Below are 27,854 nucleotides of genomic sequence, written 5' to 3' on the forward strand. Positions count from 1 at the left end.
TCATATACATTATAATATTTATTATCTATATGTCTATTAGTCAGTTTTAGGTATTCAATAAATAAATGTGGAGAAAATCTTTTAAAATCAGAACTTCTGATATCCTAGATGCTGAATTGATGAACTACAAAGTCCACGTTTTATTTTAAGATAGGCTAGGCTCTTCCTGGTGCCTCCTTCCTGCTGTGAGTCTTACTCTCTCTTATATTGGTATCCCAAATGAAATAATCATCAGTTTTCACTCCTTTCAATCTCGTTGAACCTTCAGAGATTCTAAATTGAAGATTTAGCAACCTAATCTTAAAAGTAATGTTTATCATAATGAATACAACACACAGATGTTTTCTATGAATTATTTTCACCAAGTTTAAGAAACCACATAAGAGAAATGGCCAAAAAATCTACTCTGAAAACCCTGCATATATTGTTAACATGTTTCTTCCCCCACAATTCTGCAGAAACACAGTAGTGTTAGACAATGTGGTATTATATAACATACTTTTGACTGTACTCTTAATACAAAAGATTTAAAAAGAACTGCTGTTGATGGAGAGATGGCTCCCCAGGTAAAGGCACTTGTTGCCTGATATAGCTGTCTCCTTAGAGATCTGCCAGAGTTTGACATATTCAAAGACAGATGCTCACAGCTAACCACTGAACTGATCATGAGGTTCCCAAAGGAAGAGTTAGAGTGAAGACTGTAGGAATGGTGATTCCTCCAAAAGTTCTTTTATTGTTGAGAATAGTTTACGCTATCCTGGGTTTATTGTTATTCCATATGAATTTGAGAATTTCCTTTTCTAACTCTGTGAAGAATTGAGTTGGGATTTTAATGGGAATTGCATTGAATCTGTAGATTGCTTTTGGCAAGATGGCCATTTTTTATTATATTAATCCTACCAATCCATGAGCATGGGAGATCTTTCCATCTTCTGAGATCTTCTTCGATTTCTTTCTTCAGGGACTTGAAGTTCTAGTCATACAGGTCTTTCACTTGCTTGGTTAGATTCACACCAAGGTATTTTATATTATTTGCAACTATTGTAAAGGGTGTCATTTCCCTAATTTCTTTTTCAATCTGTTTATCTTTCATGTAGAGGAAGGCTACTGATTTGTTTGAGTTGATTTTTCAGCCACTTTGCTGAAGTTGTTTATCAGGTTTAGGAGTTCTCTGGTGGAAATTTTGGAGTCACTTAAGTATACTATCATATCATCTGCAAAAAACTACTTGGTATTGGTACAGAGACAGGCAGGAAGATCAATGGAATAGAATTGAAGACCCAGAAATGAACCCACACTCCTATGGTCACTTGATCTTTGACAAAGGAGCTAAAACTGTCCAGTGGAAAAAGGACAGCATTTTCAACAAATGGTGCTGGTTCAACTGGAGGACAACATGTAGAAGAATGAAAATTGATCCATTCTTATCTCCTTGTTCAAAGCTCAAGTCTAAGTGGATAAAGGACCTCCACATAAAACCAGATACACTGAAACTAATAGAAGAGAAGGTGGGGAAGAGCCTCGAATACTTGGGCACAGGGGAAAAGTTCCTGAACAGAACACCAATAGCATATGCTCTAAGATCAAGAATTGACAAATGGGACTTCATAAAATTGCAAAGTTTCTGTAAGGCAAAGGACACTGTCAATAGGACAAAACGACAACCAACAAATTGGGAAAAGATCTTTACCAATCCTACATCTGATAGAGGGCTAATATCCAATATAAACAAAGAACTCAAGAAATTAGACTCCAGACAACCAAATAACCCTATTAAAAAATGGGGTATAGAGCTTAACAAAGAATTTTCAACGGAAGAAACTCGAATGGCTGAGAAGCACCTAAAGAAATGTTCAGTGTCCTTAGTTATCAGGGAAATGCAAATCAAAACAACCCTGAGATTCCATCTCACACCAGTCAGAATGGCTAAGATTAAAAACTCAGGTGATAGTAGATGCTGGTGAGGGTGTGGAGAAAGAGGAACACTCCTCCATTGTTGGTGGGACTGCAAGATGGTGCAACCACTTTGGAAATCAGTGTGGTAGTTCCTCAGAAAATTGAACATAGCATTACCTGAGGATCCAGCTATACCACTCCTAGGCATATACCCAGAAGATGCTCGAACATATAACAAGGACATATGCTCAACTATGTTCATAGCAGCCTTATTTATAATAGCCAGGAGCTGGAAAGAACCCAGATGTCCTTCAACTGAGGAATGGATTCAAAAAATGTGGTATATTTACACAATGGAGTATTACTCAGCTATTAAAAACAATGAATTCGAGAGGTTCCTAGGTAAATGGATGGAACTAGAAATCATCATCCTGAGTGAAGTAAGCCAATCACAAAAGAAGACACATGGTATTCACTCACTGATTATTGGATATTAGCCTAGAACCTTGAAATGCCCAAGATGCAACTCACAGGCCACATGAAGCTCATGAAGAAGGAAGACCAAGTGGGGGTGATTCGGTCCTTCTTAGAAGGAGCAACAAAATACTCAAGGGAGCAAATATGGAGACAAAGTGAGGGACAGAAACTGAAGGAGGGACCATCTGAAGACCATTCCACCTGAGTATCCATCCCATGTGCAGTCACCAAAGGTAGATGCTGATGTGGAAGTCAGGAAGTGCATGCTGATAAGAGCCTGATATGGATATCTCCTTAGAGGTCTTCAAGAGTCTGACATAGTCAGAGGCAGATGCTCACAACTAGCCACTGAACTGTTAATGAGGTTCCTAATGGAGGAGTTGGAGTGAAGGCCATTGGAGCTGAAAGGGTTTGTGGCCCCATGAGGAGAGCAACAATACCAACCAACCAGAGCTCCCAGGGTCTAATCCACCAGCCTGGGAGCACTTAGGGAAGGATCCATGGCTCCAGCTGTATGTGTAAGGGTGGAGCCCTGTCGGGCATAGGTGGGAGAGGAGATCCTTGGTCTCATGAAGGCTGGACGCCCCAGTGGGTGGGAATTTGAGGGTGGAGAGGTGGGAGTGGTGGGGTAAGTATGGGCACATCTGCAGAGAAGCAGGAGGAGGGGTGATGGGATAGGGGGTTCCTGAACAGGGGCGGGGGGAAATGGGATACAGGGATAACATATGAAATGTAAATAAAAATCCAATAAAAGAAAGAAAGAAAGAAAGAAAGAAAGAAAGAAAGAAAGAAAGAAAGAAAGAAAGAAAAAGGCACTTGTTGCCAAGGCTGAGGACCTGAGTTCAAGCACTCAGACCCACACAGTAGAAGGAGAGAACTGACAATGGAAAGTTGTCCTCTGACGTTCTCACGTACACCTTGGCACATGTGCTCTCCCAAAGTAAAACACCCCCCCCACACACACAAGCTAAAGGAAAATCCATAAAAGCAATGAGTAAACTATTTTATTTTTGTGATAGGATCTCACTATACAGTCCTGGCTGGCTGGTCTTAGACTTAGCTGTGTAGCTTGAGTAAGCCATCCTCCTGCTTCAGTCCCTGTGTCCTGGCATTATGGGCATGTACTAACATGCTCAGTTCAGCATTTGTTTTTAAGTACACATGGTTATTGATACTACACAACTACAATTTTACTGTCTCGGATACCTTTATAAAACCATCAGTGTTCACATGTGAATGCCATGATTTAAACTCTCAGGGCTTCTCATCTAAGTAACTGTACTTCCCTAACCAAGATATACCAAACCCCTCAGGTAGAAAGGGCTAGGTGTGAGGAAAGGAAGCCAAGGCTAACATGCTAATCTCTTAGGACAGATAGCTTTTACTTGAACATGTGACAAAAACAACACAAAGACAATTATAGCTCTACTGTGCAGCAAAACGTAAATGTGCGGGCTTTCAAACAGACTGTTCTGCAATGCAGAGCTGTTCTGAGTTTGGGGCCATTGTTTGTCAAATACATCATAGACACAAAATAATCATGTCAAGAAGACACCAGAGGGACTTTATTCATGTGCCATGTAGAGTGACAGTCTCAGACAGTAACACTGGGACTCAATAGCATTCAGTCCTTGGTATAGATCAGAGGTTCCTGGTTCTTAGGATCAATGTTTAATCATTTTAGACTTACAAAAACAGCAAATTGCCAGACAGGCATGGTGATACACCATAATCATCCCTCATCCAGCCTTCAGGAATGTAAGAGAAGAAAAGCATGAGTTTGAGGATAGGCTAGGCTACATAGCAAGTCCCAAGCCAGCCTAAGCTATATCATCTTTCCTCAGAAGATCTCAAAAGATCTTTCCTCAAAAAGCAAGCAAGCAAGCAAACAAACAAACACCTCTTGGGCTTTGTGCCTGGCTGCCTTGTTGCTAGGGTACCAGAGCACTATCAGCATGTTGTTCAGGGAAGGGAGAATACAGGGGTCCCAGCTCATGTTACTACATGTGAGAAACAGTGGAAACTTGGATGGATGCTCTGGTTCTCAATCTCCTGTGTACCCAGAGCTGCTGGGGACCTCGAGGAGTGCCGAACGTGATCTGAGAGTCTGTGCTCTCCAGGCAGGAAAGGGATGGCTGAACCTGAGACAGGGAAGAATCCAGCCTGGCTCCTACTGAGTACCCAAAGTATGGAGGGTCTAGAAGAGAGGCATTCTCTGGGAGATTTAGATCCAGTTCTTTATGATGAAGGCCTTCCTCCCCCCACTCCCCCACAGCGATCCTTGATGAAGGAGATGATCCTTACTTGTCTAAAACTGCTTCATTGTTAAGGTAGATGTGAATGCGTATGTCTTACTCAGGGTGAACCAGGGATTAAATACCTTTTGCAGGAAGGGATGCCCAGGAAGGGAAGCTCATTGGCTAAATACTCAGGGCCTATCTAGATACCTCATTAGCATGGAGAACGCTAGGCTTTTATGCTATGTGACCAGGTTGTCACGGTCCTCTCAATGGGCTGTTGTGATTACATGTTCCAGGACAGGAGGACCCTGGCCAGCCCTGGTCCTAACACCTACCAGTCTCAATTATGAAAATTTCCAAGGTTTCTGAACCTCCTTCAACCTTACCATGTTTTCTGTCTGGTGGCATGGTCCACTTCCCCCACAAAACCCAAGAATTATCTATATGCAAATTCCTATGGTCAGCATAATAGCTATTTATTTGTATCTGATTACTCCAACCCGAGTCATTCTAAAAAAGTCTATTAATTCTGTGTCTTCATCAGTAAGTAAAGTTACTGGTCTAAAATAGAGCACAAAAATGATGCCTGAGAGCTGAGCCTGCTCCGTTGTACTCAGCATGAAGTGGCATCCAAAGTCCCATATTTGACAGAAAGAAGAGTAGAAGAAACCTGGTGCTTCAAGGGGAGGCACAGAGGAACCCCTTCGACGCAATGCTGCATGGACAGAAGCTCACACAAAATGAAAAAGTGACCTAAACAAAGACAACAGCAAGAGACATGTTAACACGAAGGGGCAAATCCAACCCCTAAAGAACTACAGACTGCAAAGAGAGGGAGAATTAGCCTCTCCTAGGGATGAGCACCTCACAAAGTGGTCACAAACACACACATATATACATATATAAATAAAGGGCAGTCACCAAGAGAGGACTTAAGGTACTGGAGGGCAAAATGATATGATCATATTTTAGTTAAAAATGTATATCTTAAGAAGGAAGAAGAAAGAAAAGGTAGTCCCATCCAATCCTGGAACCAAGTTGAATGAAGTACCTGTCTTATATGAGTCTGCTTACATTTAACAAAACCACTCCAATATACCAAAGTGCAAAATCTTTTAAGCTTGGTTATCTATATTTTGCTGTCAAATAAAGAAATAGACTTAATCAAAGAAAGAGGGAATGGTATCAATCATATAGAACTTACAGAATATCAAGTTGTATTATTCACTATTTTTTTTTTTTACATTCATTCATTTGTGGTTTTGGAAGGGAAGAGTGCCACAGCCATGAGAGAGGGTCAAATGACAACTTGCAGAAGTACACTCTCTCTTACTATGTGCGCCATTAGGCCTGGTGGCAATGCCTTTACCAACTTAGGCATCTCAGCACTGGCACTAGTTTCCTTTTTTAAGTGGTATTTGTGAAACCAGGTATGATGGCTCATTCCTGTAACTGCAGCAACTTGGGGCACAGAGCTTGGAGCATTACTGCAAGTTCAAAGCCAGTCTGTTCATGAGATAATATCCCAAAGGAAAGATAGCTGAGAATATGCTTTTTTTTTTGAACTTCTGTTAATTTGGGAAAAGACACACTATTAACAATTATAAACTTTTTTAACTCAATGAAAGTAAACATTTTAATAAGCCCCAAATACTTTGTAATAGGAAAATGAAAACCCACCTTCACTCTGGTTGGCAGCTGCCAATTCTAAAAGGTTTCCACTTCTTCTCCTAAATCCTCATGCCTGTTTTAAATCACAATTGGTCATGCATTGGTGTGAAACAGATCAAATCAAGATACAATTGTCGAGGAAGCTCTGCTGCTAAAATGTGTGTCTGTTTTCTGTCAGCTTGGCTTTGTTGATATGCTCATGGTAACATCTGACCAAAAAAGCCTTGAAAGAAGTCAGCACACCATGATTCTTACTCTGGAATGAACACTGAAATCACAGCAACCAAAGAAACATAGCTAGATATTCCTGTACCATTTCTATTTCTCTGAAGTCATTACCTTCAACTATTATCTTAATTCTTAGAATCTTGTACGCTAATGAATTCAAAGAACTGAAAGGAGTACAATGTTTTACCCCTCCTCTATGAAGAGGACCACACCTACATAATTCAGTAATTCACCTGCTTCTCCCTCTTGCTCTTCACTTTCCTCCACAAAGAGGACCATATGTGTACAGCCAACTCAGAGCCCTAGGGACCTCACACATTCTGGCCAGAGACTCTGCCCACTACACTATATACTCCCAGCTTTACCTCCTCCCCTTTGCTTGCTACTGTTATGGGCTGTGTCTGTCTGTCTGTCTGTCTGTCTGTCTGTCTCTCTCTCTCTCTCTCTCTCTCTCTCTCTCTCACACACACACACACACACACACACACACACACACACACACGTATGTGCGTGTTTTGCCTGTATGAATTCCTGGGCACTATGTGCTTACCTGATGCCCAGAGAGGTTGTCAGTTTGGTTGAAACTGGAATTCAAACAAGTGTTCTGGGATGGAGAGTTGGCTCAGTGGTTATGAGCACTGACCCAAGTGTTCTTAACTGTTAGGCCATCTCTCCAGCTGGCATGAGTATCTTATGCAGGAAGTCATTGGTTCACCCACAGCCATTAAGATTTACAACAGATTTATTTTTTACATTTGGATCTCTGCTCACTCCATTTAGAATTCATTTGTATTTATACCTGTGAGGTACAGATGTAATTTACTCTTTTATATGTCAGTATTTAGTTATCCAGCAATCATTCTTTGAGACTAATATTTCCTCATTAAATTGCCTTGGCACCTTGGCTTAAAATCAACTGACTTCTAATACATGAGTTTATTTCTCAACTTTCAATTCCTCAGTTTAGTACTAAATAGCAATATAGCTATGTATGTATGTATGCATGTATATATGTGTGTGTATACATACATACATCATGTACATATATATATGTATGTATATATATATATATATATATATATATATATATATATATATATATATATATATGTGGGGAGAGAGAGAGAGAGAGAGAGAGAGAGAGAGAGAGAGAGAGAGAGAGAGAAAACATATAAACAACAACCTCACAAAGTTGTTGTTTCTTGGGCCCTAGTTTTTCAATATGATTTTTGTTTTGCTACATAGGCCAGGTTAGTCTTAAACTAGTGGTGGGTCATCTTGTTTGTTCCCAGTACTGGATTATAGGCATGTGCTACCACATCTGGCTATCCCTCAGTTTTTATTTTTGTAGCTTTATAAAAAGTTTTAAGATTGCTCCCTGCCCCAAATTATTCTGATGAAAATTGTCTATGGTCCATGCTTGGAGAAATGGCATCTGATGCTTTCAAGTGTAATTGCACTCTTCCCTCAGAGTCTTGTTTCTGTAATCACCAGAAATGTGGCTTTTGCAATATGGACTCCCAAAGCACAAACAGCAATTTATCATGATTACGTCACTCTCTCTCCTTCCACATCGCCCTCATGAAATTATATGCCCTTGTTCTCAGTCAGAGGCCAGAGGCTGCAGGCAGACGCTGCGTTCTTTTTGGCCAAATCACGTGAGCTTGGGCTCCTATTCAGTTCTCCATAGCCCAGGCGCTCTGCGTTGTTCTGTGCCTGCCCTACTTGATTCTCCTTTGTGGATTCGAATTGGCCATGTCTGTTCTCAAATCCTTAGTATTGTCCCTTTAAAGAAAAACGGGAAAAAGTGCTGATTTCTTACTCTGTTGTAAGCATGTATCAATTATTTCAATGATGTTATCAACATGATTATGTTCAAAAACCCTTTCTGAACTGAAAAATATTTAATGGATGTATATTGACTTGGTGTAATTCTACAGCTTGCAAGATTAAACTGAATGGGTGAAACTCCACTTGGTTCAAAGAATTATCTGGTATCTAATCTACTGGAGATTTCAAAGCTGGAGATAGTTAATATAGTAGGTAAAATATAATTCAAGTTTGTTGGTAAACTTCAAATAAAATTCTGTATTATCTTTGCCAAAAATATTTAAAAGCTTATCATGACATTAAAGTAATTTTAAATACTTTTATGAAGAAAGCTTCAGAGATGCAGAGTCACCATGAAGAAGGCCTGAGGGATCTGTCACCAGTCCACTGTTCTAGCTGTGGCTAACATTCCAGCATGGCTGACTCGCTTTTGCTGTTCCTACTTCCCACAGAGGGTTTCAGGAGATTGCTCTGCATTCCTACTGTCCTCACACTAAGCCTGATCTACCTGAAAGAACGTTTGATTGTCAGCAGAACAGTATTGAGATATATGTTACCAAGGGTCTCAAAAATCAACGAGCTAACTAGGTGTTAAGAGCAGAGAAAAATCCAATCGTAATATCAGATAAGTCAGGACTTCATTCTTTCTTCTTTTATCAACCCTTTCTTGGAAAATTCATGTTCTTCCTTCCCCTTTTAGAACTAGGCACTCCCTAACTAGGATAAAAAAAGCCTTTATAAAATAGTTGCAAACAGAGATTCTTGAAACAAAGCCCTCACATTGGCCATGAAGGGTGTCTCTTTGACTTGTTTATGGTATATTCTGAGACCAATGCAAAGGTTTTCTTTCATCACTTTCTAAACTCCAGTCAAATCTGAAACACTCTCCAGTGTAAAACCAGGTCAAACTAAATAACTGAAAAGCAGGCTGAAACCTCAGAAGAGGGAGCCTGAAGCAAAGAAGTCTGGAAACAGAAGGGAGATGATACCATGGAAGGACAAGAGAAAGCTCTGCAGGGAAGCACCTAAGTACCAAGAAAAATGTAGCTGAGCAGAGTCTAGTGCTCCATAAGAGCAACATGTACAGAAGTCTCATACCAGTGATTCCTTATCCTGGAGGGGTTCCCTGCAGACCCTAATGGGTAACTGGAACTCGGAGAACAGACCCAGCCCCCCCCCCCCATTTTTAAGACTCAATACTATGACTAATGAAGTAACTGTGGGTCTGTGCTCCAGCTTTTAAGTTTGGACTGTATCTGACAGTAAGGTGATCTCAAAAGCAGCATTTCTAAAATTTCCATGTAATTCATTACCAGACACAAACATAAAGAAACTACCAAGAACAAGAAAGAGGGGCAGGGGGAGATCTGGAGCAAGACTGAGCACACCCTTGAATAGGTAAGCAGGCAGAGAAACATGTAGTTCTAAATGCTGTTTTTCAGAACTCTGAAGACTTAAGTATGTTTCAATGCTGACTTAAGTATGTTCAATAATGTTAGTTTCAGTTCATCATTATTTATTTAATTTTTCAAGTTGAAAATTGTTAGATTAAGCATATTTAGATTCCATTTAGTAAGAAAAAGAAGTGTTTATAAACTGCTGTTTTAATAGTATCAGGGCTCTACCAGTCATTGTTTTACAGAAAATTTTGTTACTACTAATAAATACTGTTTTAAGAAGATGTGCCATGTAAAAATTTGGAGGCTGAGCATCCTGGTACAGTCCTATAATCCACAATACATAGAGGTATTGAGGCAGGAGGATCATAATTTCAAGGCCTAACAGGGTTAAAGAGTGACTTGAGGTCTGTTTTAAAAGTAGACACAAGTTGGGCTGGCTATTGGTTGGCCATTCCCTCAGTCTCTGTTCCATTCCCCATGTCTGCATTTCTTGTAGACAGGATAATTTCGGGATTGAAAGTTTTGTGAGTGGGTTGGTGTTTCTATCGCTCCACTGGGGTTCCTGCCTGGCTACAGGAGGTGGCCTCTTCAGGTTCCATATCCTCACTGTAGTGAGTTACAGCTAAGGACACCCCCACTGATTCTTGGGCACCTCCTTTATCCCAGGTCTCTGTTTCATCCTGCAGATGCTCCCCTCACCTCCTCACCCCCATCAGTTGCAGATTTCCATTCATTGTCATGGCCACCTAGCCATCTCTCCTGTCCTTCCCCACACCTAATCCTGAACCCTCCATTCCCCTCCCCATCCCCCTACCTCTCAGTTCCCTCCCTCCATCTGTCTCTTATCATTTTTTTTATTCTCTCTTCTGAGTGAGATTCAAGCTTCCTCGCTTGGCCTTCCTTCTTGTTTAGCTTCTTTGGGTCTGTGGAGTATAACATAGTACCCTAAAATAGGGCTAATATCCACTTTAAAGTGAGTGCATATCATGCATGTCCTTCTGGGACTGGGTTACTTCACTCAGGATGATGTTCTCAAGTTCCATCCATTTGCCTGCAAAATTCATGATGTCTTTGTTTTTAATAGCTGAATAGTATTCCATTCCGTAGAATAGAATTTCATTTTATTTATCTATTCTTCAGACACTATTAATGATAATGTTATGCTTGCAGACAGGAGCAAGTTGTCCTCTGAGAGGCTCTACCCAGCAGCTGACTCAGGCAGATACAGCCACCCAGAGCCAAACAGTGGATGGAGCTTAAGAACTCTTATAGAAGAATAGGAGGAAGGATTGTGGGCCCTAAGGAGATAGGAACTGCACAGGAAGATCAACAGAGTAAGCCAACCTGAACCCTTGGAGCTCTCAGAGACTGAATTACCAACCATGGAGCATACCTAGTCTACACAGATCTAGCTTCATGGGCTGAACCTAGGCCTCCCTGCACATATGTAGCAAATGTGCAGCCTGGTTTTCATGTGGGTCCCAAACATCTGGAGTGGGGGCTATCCCAAAACCTGTGGCCTGTATATGGGGTATGGTCTTCTAGCTGGGTGCCTTATCTGGCCTCAATGGGAGAGGAAGTGCCTAGCCCCTCAGAGACTTAAAGTGGCAGGGTGGGGGATACAGGAGGAGGGGTTACTCAGAAAAGGAGATGCGGAAGGATTATGGGAGGGGGCGACTGGGACGGGTTATAAAGTGAATAAGTAAAAAAATAAAATTAAAAAATAAATAAAAGTAGAAGCAAAAGAAAAGTCAGTTTTATCCCAATCTAGCTCAGTGGGAGAGTGCGTGTGTAACATGCTCAAGGCCAAGGCTCAGTCCTCAGCCTCTCCACTCATACAAGATCTGTGCATTAAGAAGGCACTTTTTTCTTTGTATTATAAATTCTTATGAGCAAAATAGAAACCTGTGTATTTGTTAATCAGCAAATCGAAATCCCTGTCTGAAGTAGTATGTACCTACTTCACCGGGACACTAGAAGGACAACTAGACATGCTTTAATTAATTACACTTCCAAATGCTTTAAGTGCTTCACATAAGAAACAATTAGCTATCTTAAGTCAGAAACAACAAACAGACCAGCTCCAATTCTTAGGTTAAGGAAGCACTGCACATACAGAAAACTGTTTTATTCAATTATTTAAAAATTTTCTTGCATTAGTCCTCAGAAGTGAAGAACAAAATGAGTTACTCTCCTAGAACATGGACTAGAGGTAAAATGTCAAGTGGATATCTGAAACAGCAGAGCTTTTAAATGCCCTGGTGAGAGTCTAAACAACAGGAAACCAGAAGGTCTTATCCCCAGAGCAATGGCAACCTGGCACAAGACCCTGGGTACCTCAGGCTAACAGAATGTTAATAACAGCATAGACCTACAGCTATAATTAAAAGACCCTGGATAATAAAAAAGAACTAATTTTATTTGGTTAAAATGTCAAACAAAGCAGTCCAAGAAATGGCTTACCATGGAGAAGTCCTGCCAAAGCAGTGAGCCACTTGGGTTATGAGGTGAATAGCATTAGACTGAGACAGCAATGGACTGTGAATTGGAAAGACTTCAACCTTAACAGGAGAGCAAATACTGATTTATTTTTGTAACTTACTTTTGTCTTAAGAAAGAAAATAAAAACATGCTTATTTTCTGTGGAGCTGAAAAAAAGAATAATAGGAACTTCTTCACATTTTTTTTTTCTAAATGGGCCAACTATATACGAGATGGCTAAAGCAGTGTTGTGTGTGGATCAGAACAAGGTACGCAGTTTTTAGTAGGGTGTCGCTCACAAACACCCACCTTTTGGCATACTGTTTTTTTAGACTTAAAAAGCAAAACCCAAATATTTATCAGCTAAACTTGGCTATCTATAAAACTGAATAATAAATGCAAGTAGCTCCTGTCACACACAGCCTCATCTACACACCTACTTTCAGTTGCTACTATGTGATAATTTCTTCTCTACAACACAATATAATTACTCTATAAAGAGGACTGCTACTAATAACTACAGTGGATATCTTTCAGTAAGAACTAGTTAAAAGGATTTTTACAACCCAACTTCCAGAGAATGGGAAGCACACAAATCTTCCATACAGCTTTGCAGGTAATCATTAAAATGACTTATATAGGTCAATCTTGCATGGTGTCCTTATTAAAACTGCTGCCTATAAAATGATACAGTGAAATTACTTAGAACACAGTAACCATCTTAGCTCTAAGAACTGAACTGTATTTGTAACAATTAGATCCTGTTTTCAATTGTTCCACTCCCTACTCTAATTAAGTAAGCATCCTTGGCTGGAAAAAATATAGTTTGTCTTTGGAAAGCATGATGAGTTTACTTAATACATCATATATTTATCAAAAGCTACTTTCTAGTTAAGTCAACATTAGTTTCAAATATTTAATCATAAATTTAAAAGAATATGCTTACTTACTTTATTCAATACATATGTACCTACTTTAATCACTATGAGACTTTTCTTCTTTGAAACAAAAAATACTGAAAAGTAATTCTATTTACTTTAGTTAGGAACTGAGAGATTTTAATGATAATGACAAAAATAATCTGTCACCTTATAACTTAAATCAGTGATTCTTTTTATAAATGTGAGAACTAATACATAACCAACAATGAATTACTGAGTATGTTCAAAGTATTGTGGATCTTCAAAATAGTATGATGCAGCCTTCACCAAAGCAAAAGTAACATTCCTCCTCTCAGCAATAAACACACAGCTTTATGTAAAGTATCAAGTGTTTAATCTCCTGCTGCTCATCTTTCATAATTTTTCCACTCTACATGTTCAACTTAATGATATCAATATTGACCTTAAATATACTCAAGAATATCACAGCAGCTTCTACAAGAAACACCACAAAGACATTGTAATCTGAACTGTCAGAGTTGGGAATGTAAGAGTGGCATTCCCTAACCGTTCGACAATGCCACAAAGCAACAATCCCTAGTCAGGCTGCTTCCAAGACGCTCCTGGAAGAACAGACACGGCAAAGCCATCTGCTCTTCCCTTTCAATAATAAGAATAACTTGCCCTACGCTATCCACCAGCACATCCTATTGCCTCAACCTGTGAAAGGTGCCCCATACAACCAATTCTCACCCCTTCCACTGTCACTTCCTTGGTCCAACCAACCATCACCTCCCACCCCTAACTAGTTTCCCATCATCCCTCTGAATGCACCACAGTACTGTTTTAAATACTGCAATGTAAGTGATTCAGGGCAGATTGTGGAACAGTGTCAGACCTGCTGTATTTTTTTTCCTTTATTTTTCTCCATCATACTTTCTGACCAATATTCTATATGGTCTGCTTAGTTATTGATTTTCTGACTACTATAAAGAGAAAAAAATTGTAATAAGGACAACAGTTTTGTCTATTTTTTTCCTTTACTGTTACATGCAACTAAATGGAACAGTGTAAGACACTTAGAATTAAGTTTATTTCTATTGATTTATTTAGTTCAATAAATGTGTTTTGTACAGGACAGGATAAGACACAATGGTGTCAAGAACCGTTTATTTAAGAGGTTGTCTTTTTTTTTGTCACCTTTGTTAAGGGGCTACAGTTGCAAGGCTTTACTGGGTTCTGAGTTTCATACTGTGTTCTATTGGTCTACGTGTCTGGTTTTATGTTTCTGTTATTACAGTTCCCACAGCAGTCTGAAATCAGGGATCGTGGTATCTATGGCTTTGTTCTTTGTCTTTTGGGATTACTTTTTTATATTTGGTAAAAAAAAAAAAACTTGGTATTTTAATGAAGACTGGATTTAATCTGTCAGTATAATAATACTAAATTGTCTAATGCATGAATATTAGAAAGTCTTTCCAGTTTTTGTTTTATAATTTTTATTGTGAAGTTATTTTAGCTCCATATTAAATTTATTACTAAGTTGTTGTGTGAAGGCCTGTATGTATGTATTGGATGTACTAACTGTGAAACAGGCTGAGGTCATTATCCAGGAATGAGATTTAGAGAGAATGTTTTTCTGGTTCTGAAGACTTCCACTGGTAAATAAAACTTTAAATGGCCTAGATAACTTTTGTTGCTGTTGAAGACAATGACTATACGAAGCACTTACTTTCTATATTTTTGTGCACATATACCAGCCACTAGAGTGTTTTCAGAAACATTGATTCTTTCCAGAGTTCTTAATTGTCCTTATATTATCTTATTCTGAAGAGATTAATTTGAGTGGGAGGTGTTGGGGCTAAAAGGGGAGAATGTTACATAATGAATCTATTCAACTTATGTCAGAAAACTTCCTTGAAAGGGAAATTATCCTTGGGAGTTTTTAATCAGATAATATAGAACTGTCATCTTCTCATCATTCTTACAAGAAAGGAGGTACTGGAGACACTCTAATTCAAAGGGTTAATGATTTCCTTAAATTTCATCAAATACCAAGTTACTATATAAAGCAGAATACATTTTATACTTTAAAACTGAGCTACCTGGAAAGAGTCAACTTCAAAAACCCGCTGTCAGTTATCTTGTCATGAAGAGAACTTGTGCGGCTTACCTCCTTCTTTTGTAAGATGAAGGGAAAGAAAACACTGGAGAATTACTTAAATCAGCAATGGGAAAAGAGAGAAAAAAACTTCTTTTAAGGACATTGGTTAAAATTTTGCTTTACCAAAGAAGTACTCAACTAGTTTGGATTAAGAAGACTGGTTGCTTTAAGACACTGAGAAGTAAAAGGCTCTCATATGCTCAGAGCACAGCACAGGGGGACTGGATAAGTAATGGTATATTTAAATTCTTTTTTCCCCAAGATTTATTTATTCACCATTGCTCTCTTCAAATACACCAGAAGAGAGCATCAGACCCCATTGCAGATGGTTGTGAGCCACAATGTGGTTGCTGGGAATTGAACTCATGACCTCTGGAAGAGCAGTCAATGATCTTAACCACTGAGCCGTCTCTCCAGCCCTGAGGGATATTTAATGCTAGATACTTTGTCACAATCTTATTTAACCAGAGAGACAGTCTTATTTTATAACTAGAACTCCAGAGAGTTATACAGGTTAATTAACATGAGGAAGGTATTCAGAAGGATCAAGATCTTGAGTCTACTATCTTAACTGTTAACCCATTGTATACTGTTTCCATGTTCCTCCTTCTAACAGTGAATTCCTTCATGATTTTCCCCATCAGAGTAACTCCGTCATATAGGCACAAAAGTGACTATAGTACTGGGATTGGGTTACATCGAATTGAGCTGTTGGACAAAGGGGTCCCATGGGAATTCTCCAACAAGGCAGGCTGTTGCCAAGACAATAATAGGTTGCTCTCTACAAACTGACAGCAAGGTCTCATTGTGGAAACATCTGTGTAACTCACTGAACATGGAGAAGCTGAGTGGTGCCCACAGAGAGCCTTCACCCTCATGTTCTAGTGTCCTTGGTAAAGGAAGGTATTCTGTTTGTTATCAAAAGAGAAGAATAAACACCAACTCAGCCACAAACCCTTTGATCAGAGGTTTACTGACTGATAAAATACTGTTAATACTATCCTACCTGCAAGGTATTCTAGAGCAATGGGGGCTCTAAGCTTGTGGGAGTAACCAACCAATGTAAGATTTGATTTAAGGCCCACTGTACAAGATAGATCCCATACCTTACACTGCTTGAGTGACTAATAAGTAACCTGAGATTGGATAGCTCAGGAACCTAGGGTAAAGCCAAATACTACTGCTCTTTAAAAAAGTAGTAGCAATAACATGAGTCCTAGTGACATTCTGCTACACTCACACATCAGTGTCTTCCTTGGTCACCATCAAAGAAGCTCTCCTCTGCAGTAAATGGGACTACAAAGACCCACAGCAGACATTATGCAGAGCGAGAATCCTTGGAACATTCAGCCCTAACTGGGATGTGTCTATCAAATCCTTCCCTTCAAGGATCAGGGAACACTGAAGAAGAGGAGGCAGAAAGGATATAAGAACCAGAGGGGATGAAGGACACCAAGAAACACAGCCCTTTAAATCAACATGAGCAAAGCTCATATGAACTCACAGGGACTGAGACAGCAAGCACAGGGCCTGCAAAAGTCTGCATATATCTTATGACTTCCAGTTTAGTGTTTGTATGGTACTCCTGAGTGTGCAAATGAGTCTCTGTTTCTTGTGCCCTCCCTTTCGCTATTTTCCTTCTGTTTGTTTTATTCAATTCTGATGTGATAGGATTTGTTTGTTTGTTTGTCTTTTCAAAAAGAACATAAAACTTTATTAAGATCTTACACTGTCATCAGATACAGCCAAAGAAAGGGGTTTATAAAAGACCGAGAATCCTCTTCCCATGTGCTTCTGCCACCTCAGACTAGATGGCAACAGATATGTGTATACACAAACCCATTAAGTAACCCAGTGTTCCCTTTGTGTACGGAGAAGAACTGAATTCACACTGTCAAAAGCTTTTTCTAGCACAACTGAGAAGCAGGGCTCATCTTCAAGAGTAACTCCTAACAGCTAGTAAAGCAATGTAGGGCCTTTGCATTATTTCACATCCTGTCAATTTCAGAGTGGGAATTGAGGAAGGCCCTCCTACCTCCCAGTCACTGTCTTCTCCAGACTTCAGACCAGTTCATGAAGCACACACCATGAAGCTACTCACAACAGTGAGAGCAAACAACATTCTCTTAACTCTGGAAATCCTGATGCACATTGCACACCATGATTATGCCTGTTTTGAAAGTATGCCAAGTAAGTTAGTTTTTGTTGTTGTTGATGTTTTTGAAAGCAAAAGCTTTGTGTGTGATAAGGTTTTTTAAATCTTATTTTATTATTATCCCTTAGAAGCTTGTTTGTTTTCTAATGAGAGACAGAAAGGGAGTAGATGTAGATGGGAGGGGAAGCGAGGAGAGACTGGGAGGAGTACAGGGAGGGTAAACTGTACTTGGGTTATATTATGTGAAAAAATTCATTTTTAATAAAAGGAAAAAAAAAGATCTAGCCGTTGGTTCCTACCTCTATGTAATTCAGAAGTCAAATCAATTTCTTCACCAAATGAGTTTCATTTTACTGCATTTGTGAATTATACTGAATAAAACAACTCAAAAGGTAATGGCTATAGTGGTTGGAACACACTCAGCAGTATCTATTCAGGTTGAGAATGTACATACACTCAAGCCTGGCAATTTCATTCCTAGATGTATATCCACAGAAGGGTATGCCTATCCATCAAAAGATAAATTCAGGACCACTCACAACCACACTTAACAGCCTTAATATGGAAACAATTCTAAGGCTATCAACAACGTAACAGAAGGATGGATAAGCTTTAGCATAGTTGTAGTAGAGAAGAGAAACCATGTCTAGATGGAAAAATATGAAGAAATCTTATAAATATGCTAGGAATAAATGAAATTACACAGCAAGTTTCTGTGTATGATTATACGAAGAATAAATTCAAGCCAGACAAATGTATGATACTGGGCATCAGGCTACTGATTATCCTTCAGGGAGGAAGGACCTGAAGCAGGTCTGAAATGCAGATCATCCTGTTTTATACGATCTTGGTGCTGATTGCCTTACACTTTCTTTCTGTGAGAAAACATCAAGTTTTACATTATACTAAGCTTTTGATATACTAGGAAAAACTTATTTCAAAAAGTGAAGCATTTTATTCACTTTTGTATGGTGGGTTAACAGCACAATGTTTATACTATAATATTAATATGTATAGGCTTCTTATCTCAAAGTCAGACATTAAACAGGGGGTTAAAATGATTTTCCTTTCAATTGCTGCCTAAACATTTACAGACAGTGCACTCCTTTCAGCATAAGCAGTATATTTCAGAACTCTGATTTATAACTGTTGCCACATATCTTCAACCAAATTATGGAATTAGTGCAGGACACCATACAACCAGGTTTACGTAGATATCAATTACTAATAAACAGGAGCCTTTAAAACTCTAGTTGTACTGCCAAAATGATACAATTATTCCCTTTATGCTAAATTAACTTGTCAATGAAAGAGTGAGCACATGACACGATGATTTGCTCCTTAAGGGGATTGTCAAACTCAATGTGTTCCTTTTCACTTCATAAAAGGGTCTTTCTGTTAGAATGACTATGGAAAAAATTAACATTTTCTAAGAATTTCCTAGCTTTTCATATGCAAAAATATTAACTGACAAACATCAAGATCTGTACTGTTTTCTTACAAAGCAATATGGAAAAAAGACCCAGTATATAGTTTATTTAAGACTATTTCTTCCACTAGAATATTTAGTACATAGGAAAAAATAGCTTTTGATATAAATATTTTATTAACTAGAAGAAGGAAAGGGGCAAAGAGAAAAAGCAGACAGGCAGGAAGTCAAAGTTTATTCAAAAGCTCTTTTGCAAAATAATCCTTGACAAAGATGACAGAGATGAGTTAGTGGAAAAATGGACATCCTGAGGCACACTAATATGCTGTTCCTCACAAAGTTTATTCTGAAGAACTACTTTACTCTGTCACTTCCTTAGAAATCATGATGCTATGACTATAACCTACCCTACCTTTTAGAAACCTATGCAGGTACAGAAATAAGCCTAACCAATGAGGTAAAGGATCTCTGCAGTAAAAACTTTATTAATACACTAAGAAGGAAGGGAAAAAGAACGAAATCAAAATAGACACTACACAACAGACTTTCCAAGTCTCTAGACTAGCAGAATCAATTATGCAAGAATGGCTGTGTTATCAAAGTAATCAATTTATAGATTCAAATGCAATCCCAATCAAAATTCTAAAGACATTCTCCAATCGAATTAGAAAAGAGAACTCTAAAATTCATATGTAAACACAAAAGACACTGATAGTGAATGCAGTCCTAAGCAGAACACCCCGTGACATACTGTTACAAAATATCTTAGAGAAAAAGTACCCTATTCAACAAATTGTGTTGGCAATCTGAATAGCCACATACAAAGAATGACATAAGATCTGTATCTCTTACCTATCTATCATACACAAAAACAGACCAAGATAGATCAAAGGGGTTACTTAAAAATCTGCTGGGGGAAAGCAATTTAGGACAGGTAAGGCAAGAACACTGTAAAAAGGATTCCAACAGTGTATGAAATATTGACATGGATTACATGAATTAAAAATGGTTCTGCACAGGTGAGGGAAAAATCAATAGAGAAAAAATACTGCCCACAGAATGGAAGAACAATCTGCCAGATTTGGATATGTAACAGTATCTAGAATATATAAAGAACTGCAAAAATTGAACATGCAAAAAACAAAGCGCTGGTCAATAAATTATCAAAAATTGGCATATAAACTGAAAAGACCCCTCTTAAAAGAGAAAATACAAATGGCCAATAAAGTTTCAAGGAATACTCAACATCCTTATCTTTCAGGAAAATGCAAATTTAAACTTCCTTAAGTTTCCACCTTATTACAGTCAGAAAGGCCACCATTAAAAAAACCAGAGAGCATCTCGTCTTGAGGGAAAAAACAAATCCCTTACTCACAGCTGGTGAGAATGCAAACTCTGCCACCACAGAAATCTCTGTGTGCTGGGGTTTTTTTGTTCTTTCTCCTCCTTTCCCCCTTTTAATTGTCAAGTTGACACAAATTAGAGTCACTTGGCAAGAGGGAACCTCGCTTAAGGTACTGTTGGCATGGAAGCCTTCTCATGGCTGCTCATTAGGATGAGCGGGTGGTGCCACCCCCTGGGTAGCTGGGGATGGGCTGTATGCCAAAGGAAGCTGGATAAACAGGGGAGTAAGTCAATATTCCTCTGTGGTTCCTGCCTCTGCTGCTACTTGAGTTCCTGACCTGACTATCTTCAGTGACAGACTGATCAGCAAGTATCAGCCACAGAGCAAGCTGCTTTAGGTCATGGTGCTTATCCCAGCAACAGAGAAGTAAATCTGGATATGAGGTTACCAAACAACAAAACTTAAATGTCTAGATGACCCAGCTCTACTGTTATTGGGTACATCTTAAAACCTCTAAAAGGCTACCCCAAAGATGCAGGCACACCCAGGGTCACTGTCTTGTTATTCACAATAGACAGGAATGTATCCCACCTAGAAGTCCATCAACAGATGAATGGGTAATGAAAATCCAGAATATATACATAATGAACTTTTATTTTTTTGTAATATTAATAGATCTAGAAATTACTGTATTAGGTGAGGAAGCCTAGTCTTAGAAAGAAAAGAACCCGTGAGAGGAGAGAAAAGACTTTTTAAATTACACTGAAAAAAGAAAATTTTAAAAAGTATTAAAATGCAATAATGAAACACATTACTTTGTATAATAATTTAAAAAGGTGAAAACCAGTGGCACAGTATAAGCTGAAGGTGAGAGAGAGCGACATATGTGGTGGCTTTACTAACTGCAGCGAATGCTGTGATCCTTCGCCCACTGTGGTTACAAATGACAACAGACAGGAACACCTAAATTTTGTTTGCATTTCTTTACTATAAATTTGAGTAATTTTCTTAGTATTCAACACTAGAAATTCAAGTATCTTCAAGATTAAGTTTCACAAGAAATTGTGAATCTAGGTTCCAGAAGATGCATAAACAGTGCCAGATGCCATGGCTCAGGGGACAATTTCAGAAAGCCATTCATCCAGCAAACTAAACTACAGCATTACTATTCTACCATAAGCGATAGAGAAATCCACTTAGCAGAACCACTATGCACTCTATACTCTGTAATGAAACCACAGGCTAATCTAGCATGGACACAAATAATCTCCTTAAGAAAACAATATGAAGTGATGGTAAGTAATTTTAAGCTCATTCCGTAGACAATGCAAAACCATTAGCATAGCACATGGTCCGCATTTCAGGAAACACTATTCTTAACTAGTGTATAATATGGGATAATGCCGATGAAGACTTACTTATCAAAATTAATCTTGAGTATTAACTGGTTTTAGGATTCTAGAATTCAAACATCTAAATTAGGTATCTTTTTTTTTTAAAGTACTGTATTACAATGTGAGCCAGGCCCATTCAGAATAATCATTAAGAGCAGAATGTTTGCATAAATGTCCAAGTTTTCTTTGTGTATATTCTGACAATCATAGCATATTGGAGAAGGTTTCAGTTTCTTTGCCTTCTTCCACTGGTTACACATAAAATGGCATTTTACTTTAATTTATAAGTAAAATGAATAGGATAACATATGTGCTATCAATCAATATCAATCACTGTCTCATAATCAAGATTCAAGATCTCTTTCTGTGAATCTAGGAGAACACCCAATTCTTCCTTACCAAAGTGGTTCACAAATGACTCAAACCCTTCCTCATCTTCAAAATGCTTTCAAATTTCAGATGCAATGCAACTAATAACAAGAGCCTTTGAGAGCAAAAGCCAAGCAGTATTTGCATATAAAATGAGACTTTATATAGCTTAAGCACTTTTCAAATACTACTTTTAAAGTTAAACTACTAATGCCAAAGGTGATTAAACTGGATAGTCTTACTTTTAGGTTCATTTATCCTTTCATTTAAATATACACTTTTGTTGTCAGCAGGCAAGCTATTCTTTCTTGAGACAGGGTCTCAGTATGTAGTTCTAGCTGTCCTGAAACTCATGGAGATTCTACTGCCTCCTAAGTACTGGGAATAAAGGTGTGCGTCATCAAGCCTGGCCCAGCAAACTACCTTTCAAGCTAGTCGTGAAGATATTTGTTAGCATTTTGACAGGCAATACAATATAAGCTGTGTGTGTGTGTGTGTGTGTGTGTGTGTGTAATAAATTATCTAAAAGAATAAAGAGGTATGGGGGTGTACATCAGTGGTAGAATATATACATGGATGAGGCAGGGTTCCATTCTCACACCACTGCCCCCCCAAAAACCAAATAAAATCTATAAGAACTAAAAAGAATAAAGTAAACAAATACAAACAATAAAGGTATTTAAAAAACAAATAATTGAGTAATTGACATGCTCTATTGCCTAAAATTATAAATGGGATGAAGCTGTAATTCAGTGGCAGAACACTTGTCTGGCATGCATAAAACAATAGGTTTTCATCTGTCACAAGGGAAGGGGAAGTGAAGGAGAGACCGTGGAGGACAGGGCAGGACAGGAAAGAAGAGTTCATGATCTAAAATGTTTATCATTTTTCTTTCTTGGAGGAACCAAAACTACCACATACACAAAGGGAACTAATAAATGAAGGAATTAATTACAGGAGTGGGGATGGAGGGAGGGCTCCTTCATATTCTCTGTTGTAGTATAAGTGTATCAATAGTAAAAACCCCTGACTCTAAATGTATTTATTTAACTTTTTTAAAAGTTACACTGATGAGATATTAGTCACAGATATAGTCTTATAATATAATTATAAGAATATAATTATACAAATTTAGCCACATAATTTTATTTTGTGGAAATTATACAAGGCTTAATATTTTTTCCACCTGACAAACAATAAAATTATGTAATCTTTATTAAAAATTAAAATGAAATTTTGGTCCATGAGTGTGGGTTAATACTATGAAAAAAGAAGAAAGTAACTGTTTTAAGCAGACTTTTCTACTTCTCCATAGGCATGAGAGCTGGACACTGTACCTCACACAGCAGAAGGTCAATGATGTGGAACACCATGCAGAGTGGAAACTTGGCAGTAAACAGAGTGAGGAACCACTGGGATGCATACATATGAGCTTCCAGGTTCAGATCACAGAAATGGCTGTACAGGTCTGGCAGCTGTTCCTAAAAGCCAAAAGGAAAGGTTTAGGGGAATGAATGCTCAAGAAGCTTTGTTGTTTGCAACAATTGCAATGTGCATCAAGCTTTCTGTTGCCATAGGGTGGCCTGCTAAGTCAGTGCACAGAGGTGATGACAGGAGATGAGGATGAACACATGGCAGATGAGTGTGGACAGAAAGACTTGGTACAACAAGATTACCCTTGCTAACATGAGAGTTCTTGCTTCCCGGAAAAATCTTCAAATCTCTCAAAACACCTTCATTCAGGAAAGGCCATCCAGAGACTGCTCCACCTGGAAATCCATCCCATCCATATACAGTCACCAAACCCAGACACTATTGCAGATGCCAAGAAGTGCATGCTGACAGGAGCCTGATATAGCTGTCTCCTGAGAGACTCTGCCAGCGCCTGACAAATAGAGAGGTGGATACTCGCAGCCAACCATTGGACTGAGCATGGGGTCCCCAATGGAGGAGCTGGAGAAAGGACTGAAGGAGCTGAAGGGGTTTGCAACCCCATAGGAAGAACAACAATATCAACCAACCAGACCCCTCCCCCCCGCCAGAGCTCCCAGGGACTAAAGCACCAACCAAGGAGTACACATGGAGGGACCCATGGTTCCAGCCTCATATGTAAAAGAGGATGGCCTTGTCGGGCATCAATGGGAGAAGAGTCTCTTGGTCCTGTGAAGATTCAATGCCCCAGTGTAGGGGAATGTGAGGACAGGGAGATGGGAGTGGGTGGGTGGGGGAATACTCCCATAGAAGCAGGGGGAGGGGTTATGGGGTAGGGGATTTCAGGGGAGGGAATCAGGAAAGAGAACATTTGAAATGTAAATAAACAAAATATTCAATAAAAAATAAATTAAAAAAAAAGAACACCTTCATTCTAATGAAAATTCTGAGTCCAAGGTTAAGAGACAGGATTCGCCTCCTACCCACCTAAAAACAAAATGTATCTTCACACTCACAAACCATAATTTCATTTGAATTTTTAATAAACATTAGATAATTTTGTTATCTGTCAGTTGTAAATGTTGCAAAATTCTCAAACAACATTATCTGAGGTATATAGTATGGTTTTAGAATAATTTTCAGCATTTGGAAAACTCTAAAACATGACCAGATATAAAAACCTATTTGTGGACTAGAGAGATGGCTAAAGAGTTCAGAGCTTCTGCTGCTCCTCCAGAGTACCTGAGTTAGGCTCCATGCACCCAAAGCAGGCAGCTCACAGGCACTTGCAGCTCTAGCTCCAGATCTGCTGCCCCCTCTGGCCACCATGTCACCCAAATACAAATAGAAACGCATTCAGATAATATACATAAATAAATTAAATACATAAATAAATATCTTTAAAAATCCAATCATGATCATATAAAAGAAATGACAAAGTAAAACTGTTCAAGAGTGCAAAACAAGATAAATAGCTTCTAACAATGCTGTTTATCTTGTAGTGTGGGGTGTGTGTGTGTGAGAGAGAGAGAGAGGGAGGGGGGGGGGGAGGGGGGGGGGGAGGGAGGGAGGGAGGGAGGAAGGGAGGGAGGGACAAGAACAGGGACAGGGACAGAGACAGAGACAGAGACAGAGACAGAGAGACAGAGGGATTAAACCATTTTTGTACCAAATGCTCACATTGAAATGGACTCAAATGTATCTGTTTGATGATTTAAATGAGGTACCTAAATTATTATCAAGCCCAACTTGATATATTAGATATAGTTATTTGACTTTCAAATCACACAAGGAATACTAACTTCTGAAAAACAAAACATCTTTTATGCCTGAGAAGTGAAAAGTATTAACAAAACAAAATAAATCTATTTACATTTTGGAAGTTATATCCATTAAACTTTCATAGTTAAATATTGCTCATTAACTCTGTTAGTGATCTTGATAACAACAAATTCATGGGTGATAGAATTTCCTATTTTTCCTTACCTGCATTAGTTTCTCAAGTTGATAGAATTTGCAGTGAAGATCTTCAAAATTGTTTTTGTATAAGTCTCTCAATTTGTAGCCATACATAATATTCACCAAAACACAGAATGCTTGCTCCTCTGGCATCTACAGGAAGACACGTAAGAAATATGAATGAATGCCATTTGTTCACACTAGCCTTTTTTTCCTAAGTGAAGTAGAATGCACATCTATCAACTAAAGTACTTTTCTTAACATCAAGCCCAAGTAAGCCTTATGATCTTCTCTTGGATTTTCTTCACAAGTGGCTGTTCAAAAAGTTGCATTCGAAGGACTATAGCCAGTCTTAGAGAAACCAATTCATTCTGTCTCTATAAACGGATGACAATTAGCTGAATATCTTACCAACTGGCATCTTAAAGGGGGGTGAGGCAAAATGCTAGTACCCCTTTACTATGGTAAAATAGCTGGAGCAGATAGATAGTTTAATGCCTTCAGGCCGTTCTATACAGAGTTCTGGCTCAGCCGAGATACTGGCACTGTGGGAGACACTGAAAACAAGAATTGAAAGGAACAGACCTTCATGACCAATGAGTGCACAGCACACACATGGTTAAGACTAAATCTTGGGAGAGGTGAGGCTGAGTACATGAAAGTACATGTTGAAGTCTGATCCAGAATGGGCCAGATCATAATAAATCATTCAAATTAACCCCAGTGCAACAATAGGCAGACACAAATTTCTATTTACCTTTAGACATACAACATAAATGACACATATATCTCCTCAATATCTCCTTCATATAAAGAACATGACACATCCAATGAATACACATGGAAGACAATATGGTTACCATTCAGCCTTGATGTAAAAAATATATTGTGACAATTAACTGACAATTCTAGCCCATAATCGTTACTCAGATACCTAAAATGGTTCTATGTCTGTAGTCTTAGCACTTAGGAGAGGCAAAAGGATTGGAGGTCAAGGTAGTCCACAGAGACACAGCTTGTGATAAGCACGGGCTACTGTGACTCTACCTCAGAAAAGCAAGAGAGGAAGACAGCTAAATGTAATAACAGTCGTACTTGATCTTCGAAACTTTTGAAATATCTGTATTTTTATCAGCTTAGTCAGTTAATGCCTTTGAACTTCAGTAGATTTATATTTTAAACCAATTAAGATCTAATACTTGATATGCCAGTACTTTTGAATCTCTCCTACAGTTTTCCCAACAGTAGTTACTTACTTAAAACCACTAAAATTACTCCTTAGGCTATTATAATGATTAATGTTTCACTGAAAAATGCAATCCAATTTATCACTGATATGTAATTAGTCTAAAAAGTTGAACAATGTATTTTTAAATAAAATATTAAGGTGCAGGAACACGGTAGATCTTTAGTAGCAAATTCTCATTTTACTGTGTAATGGAAGTTTCTTCCAAAAATCTCCCAAAAAGTGCTTTTGTGTATATGTATAAAGCATTTAGACAAAGTATTAAAGTGCATCTATGAATAAAATCACTGTGTATATCTGTATATCTTCACCAGACAAGCCAAAGAATTTGCACTTAAGTATAGAAAATTTTAACACAATGCTTTTAAATATTCTGGGTTATTTAGCATATTCCTTCCTGCATCTGGAAAATTTCTCCAGATGCCAAATAATTTAAAATATAGTAATTTAACCTTAAAAATAAGCATGATTTTCTAAAAACCAGTGCACATTCTATTTAAATTAGTTTAAAAGTACGTGGAAATAAATATGGTAGAAAAAGATACTAGGTTAAAATAGAATACAATTTTTATAGAAAATGAAATACCAGGAAGGGGGTATCAATTGAAATGTAAATGAGGGGTCCTGTGGGCTGGGGTAGACACAGAGTTGGTCTGCTCCTGTCCTGTGGAGATACTGACTCCTGAGTCATCCTAGAGGAGTCACTGCACTCAGAGCAGCCGGTAAGAACTCCATCTCACTCTCTAAGCCCCAGAGATACATCTGGGAGCCAGGGCCATTCAGGACACAGCAGCTACCCAAACCCCGCCCCTCCGGAGTTCCACTTCCCTTCCTCCCCTGCCTGGTCCTGTGGGCTGGGACAGACACAGAGTTGGTCTGCTCCTGTCCTGTGGAGATACTGACTGAGTCATCCTAGAGGAGCCTCTGCACTCAGAGCAGCCGAGGAGCCACTGCACTCAGAGCAGCCGAGGAGCCTCTGCACTCAGAGCAGCCGAGGAGCCACTGCACTCAGAGCAGCTGACACTGAGTTGATCTACTCCGGTCCTGTGGAGATACTGACTCCTGAGTCATCCTAGAGGATCCACTGCACTCAGAGCAGCAGACACCAAGATTAGGATCATAAGACTACGGAGACATCTGGATCTGAGAAGCTCTGCAACAAGCAAGATAACTGGAAATACAGACTCCAGTCTTACACAGTGAGGGCAGGCAACACTAGAGTTAACCAGATGGCGAAAGGCAAGCGCAAGAACATAAG

General features: G+C 38.8%; 1 protein-coding gene across 4 annotated transcripts in view; it reads right to left on the reverse strand.

The window, feature by feature from the left end:
* The window catches only part of Rabgap1l (RAB GTPase activating protein 1 like), a 567,726-nt gene that overhangs the window by 199,581 nt on the left and 340,291 nt on the right, over positions 1-27,854 (reverse strand). For all 4 annotated transcript variants that reach the window (XM_028758413.1, XM_028758415.1, XM_028758421.1 and 1 more), the window contains 2 exons: positions 25,378-25,503; positions 23,298-23,441 (listed from right to left, as the gene is read on the reverse strand). In XM_028758413.1, coding sequence (XP_028614246.1) covers positions 23,298-23,441; positions 25,378-25,503 — 270 coding nt within the window. The remainder of the gene's footprint in view (positions 1-23,297; positions 23,442-25,377; positions 25,504-27,854) is intronic.

This window comes from Grammomys surdaster, unplaced genomic scaffold (assembly GCF_004785775.1).
Source record: "Grammomys surdaster isolate TR1022 unplaced genomic scaffold, NIH_TR_1.0 130, whole genome shotgun sequence".
NCBI classification, from domain to species: domain Eukaryota; kingdom Metazoa; phylum Chordata; class Mammalia; order Rodentia; family Muridae; genus Grammomys; species Grammomys surdaster.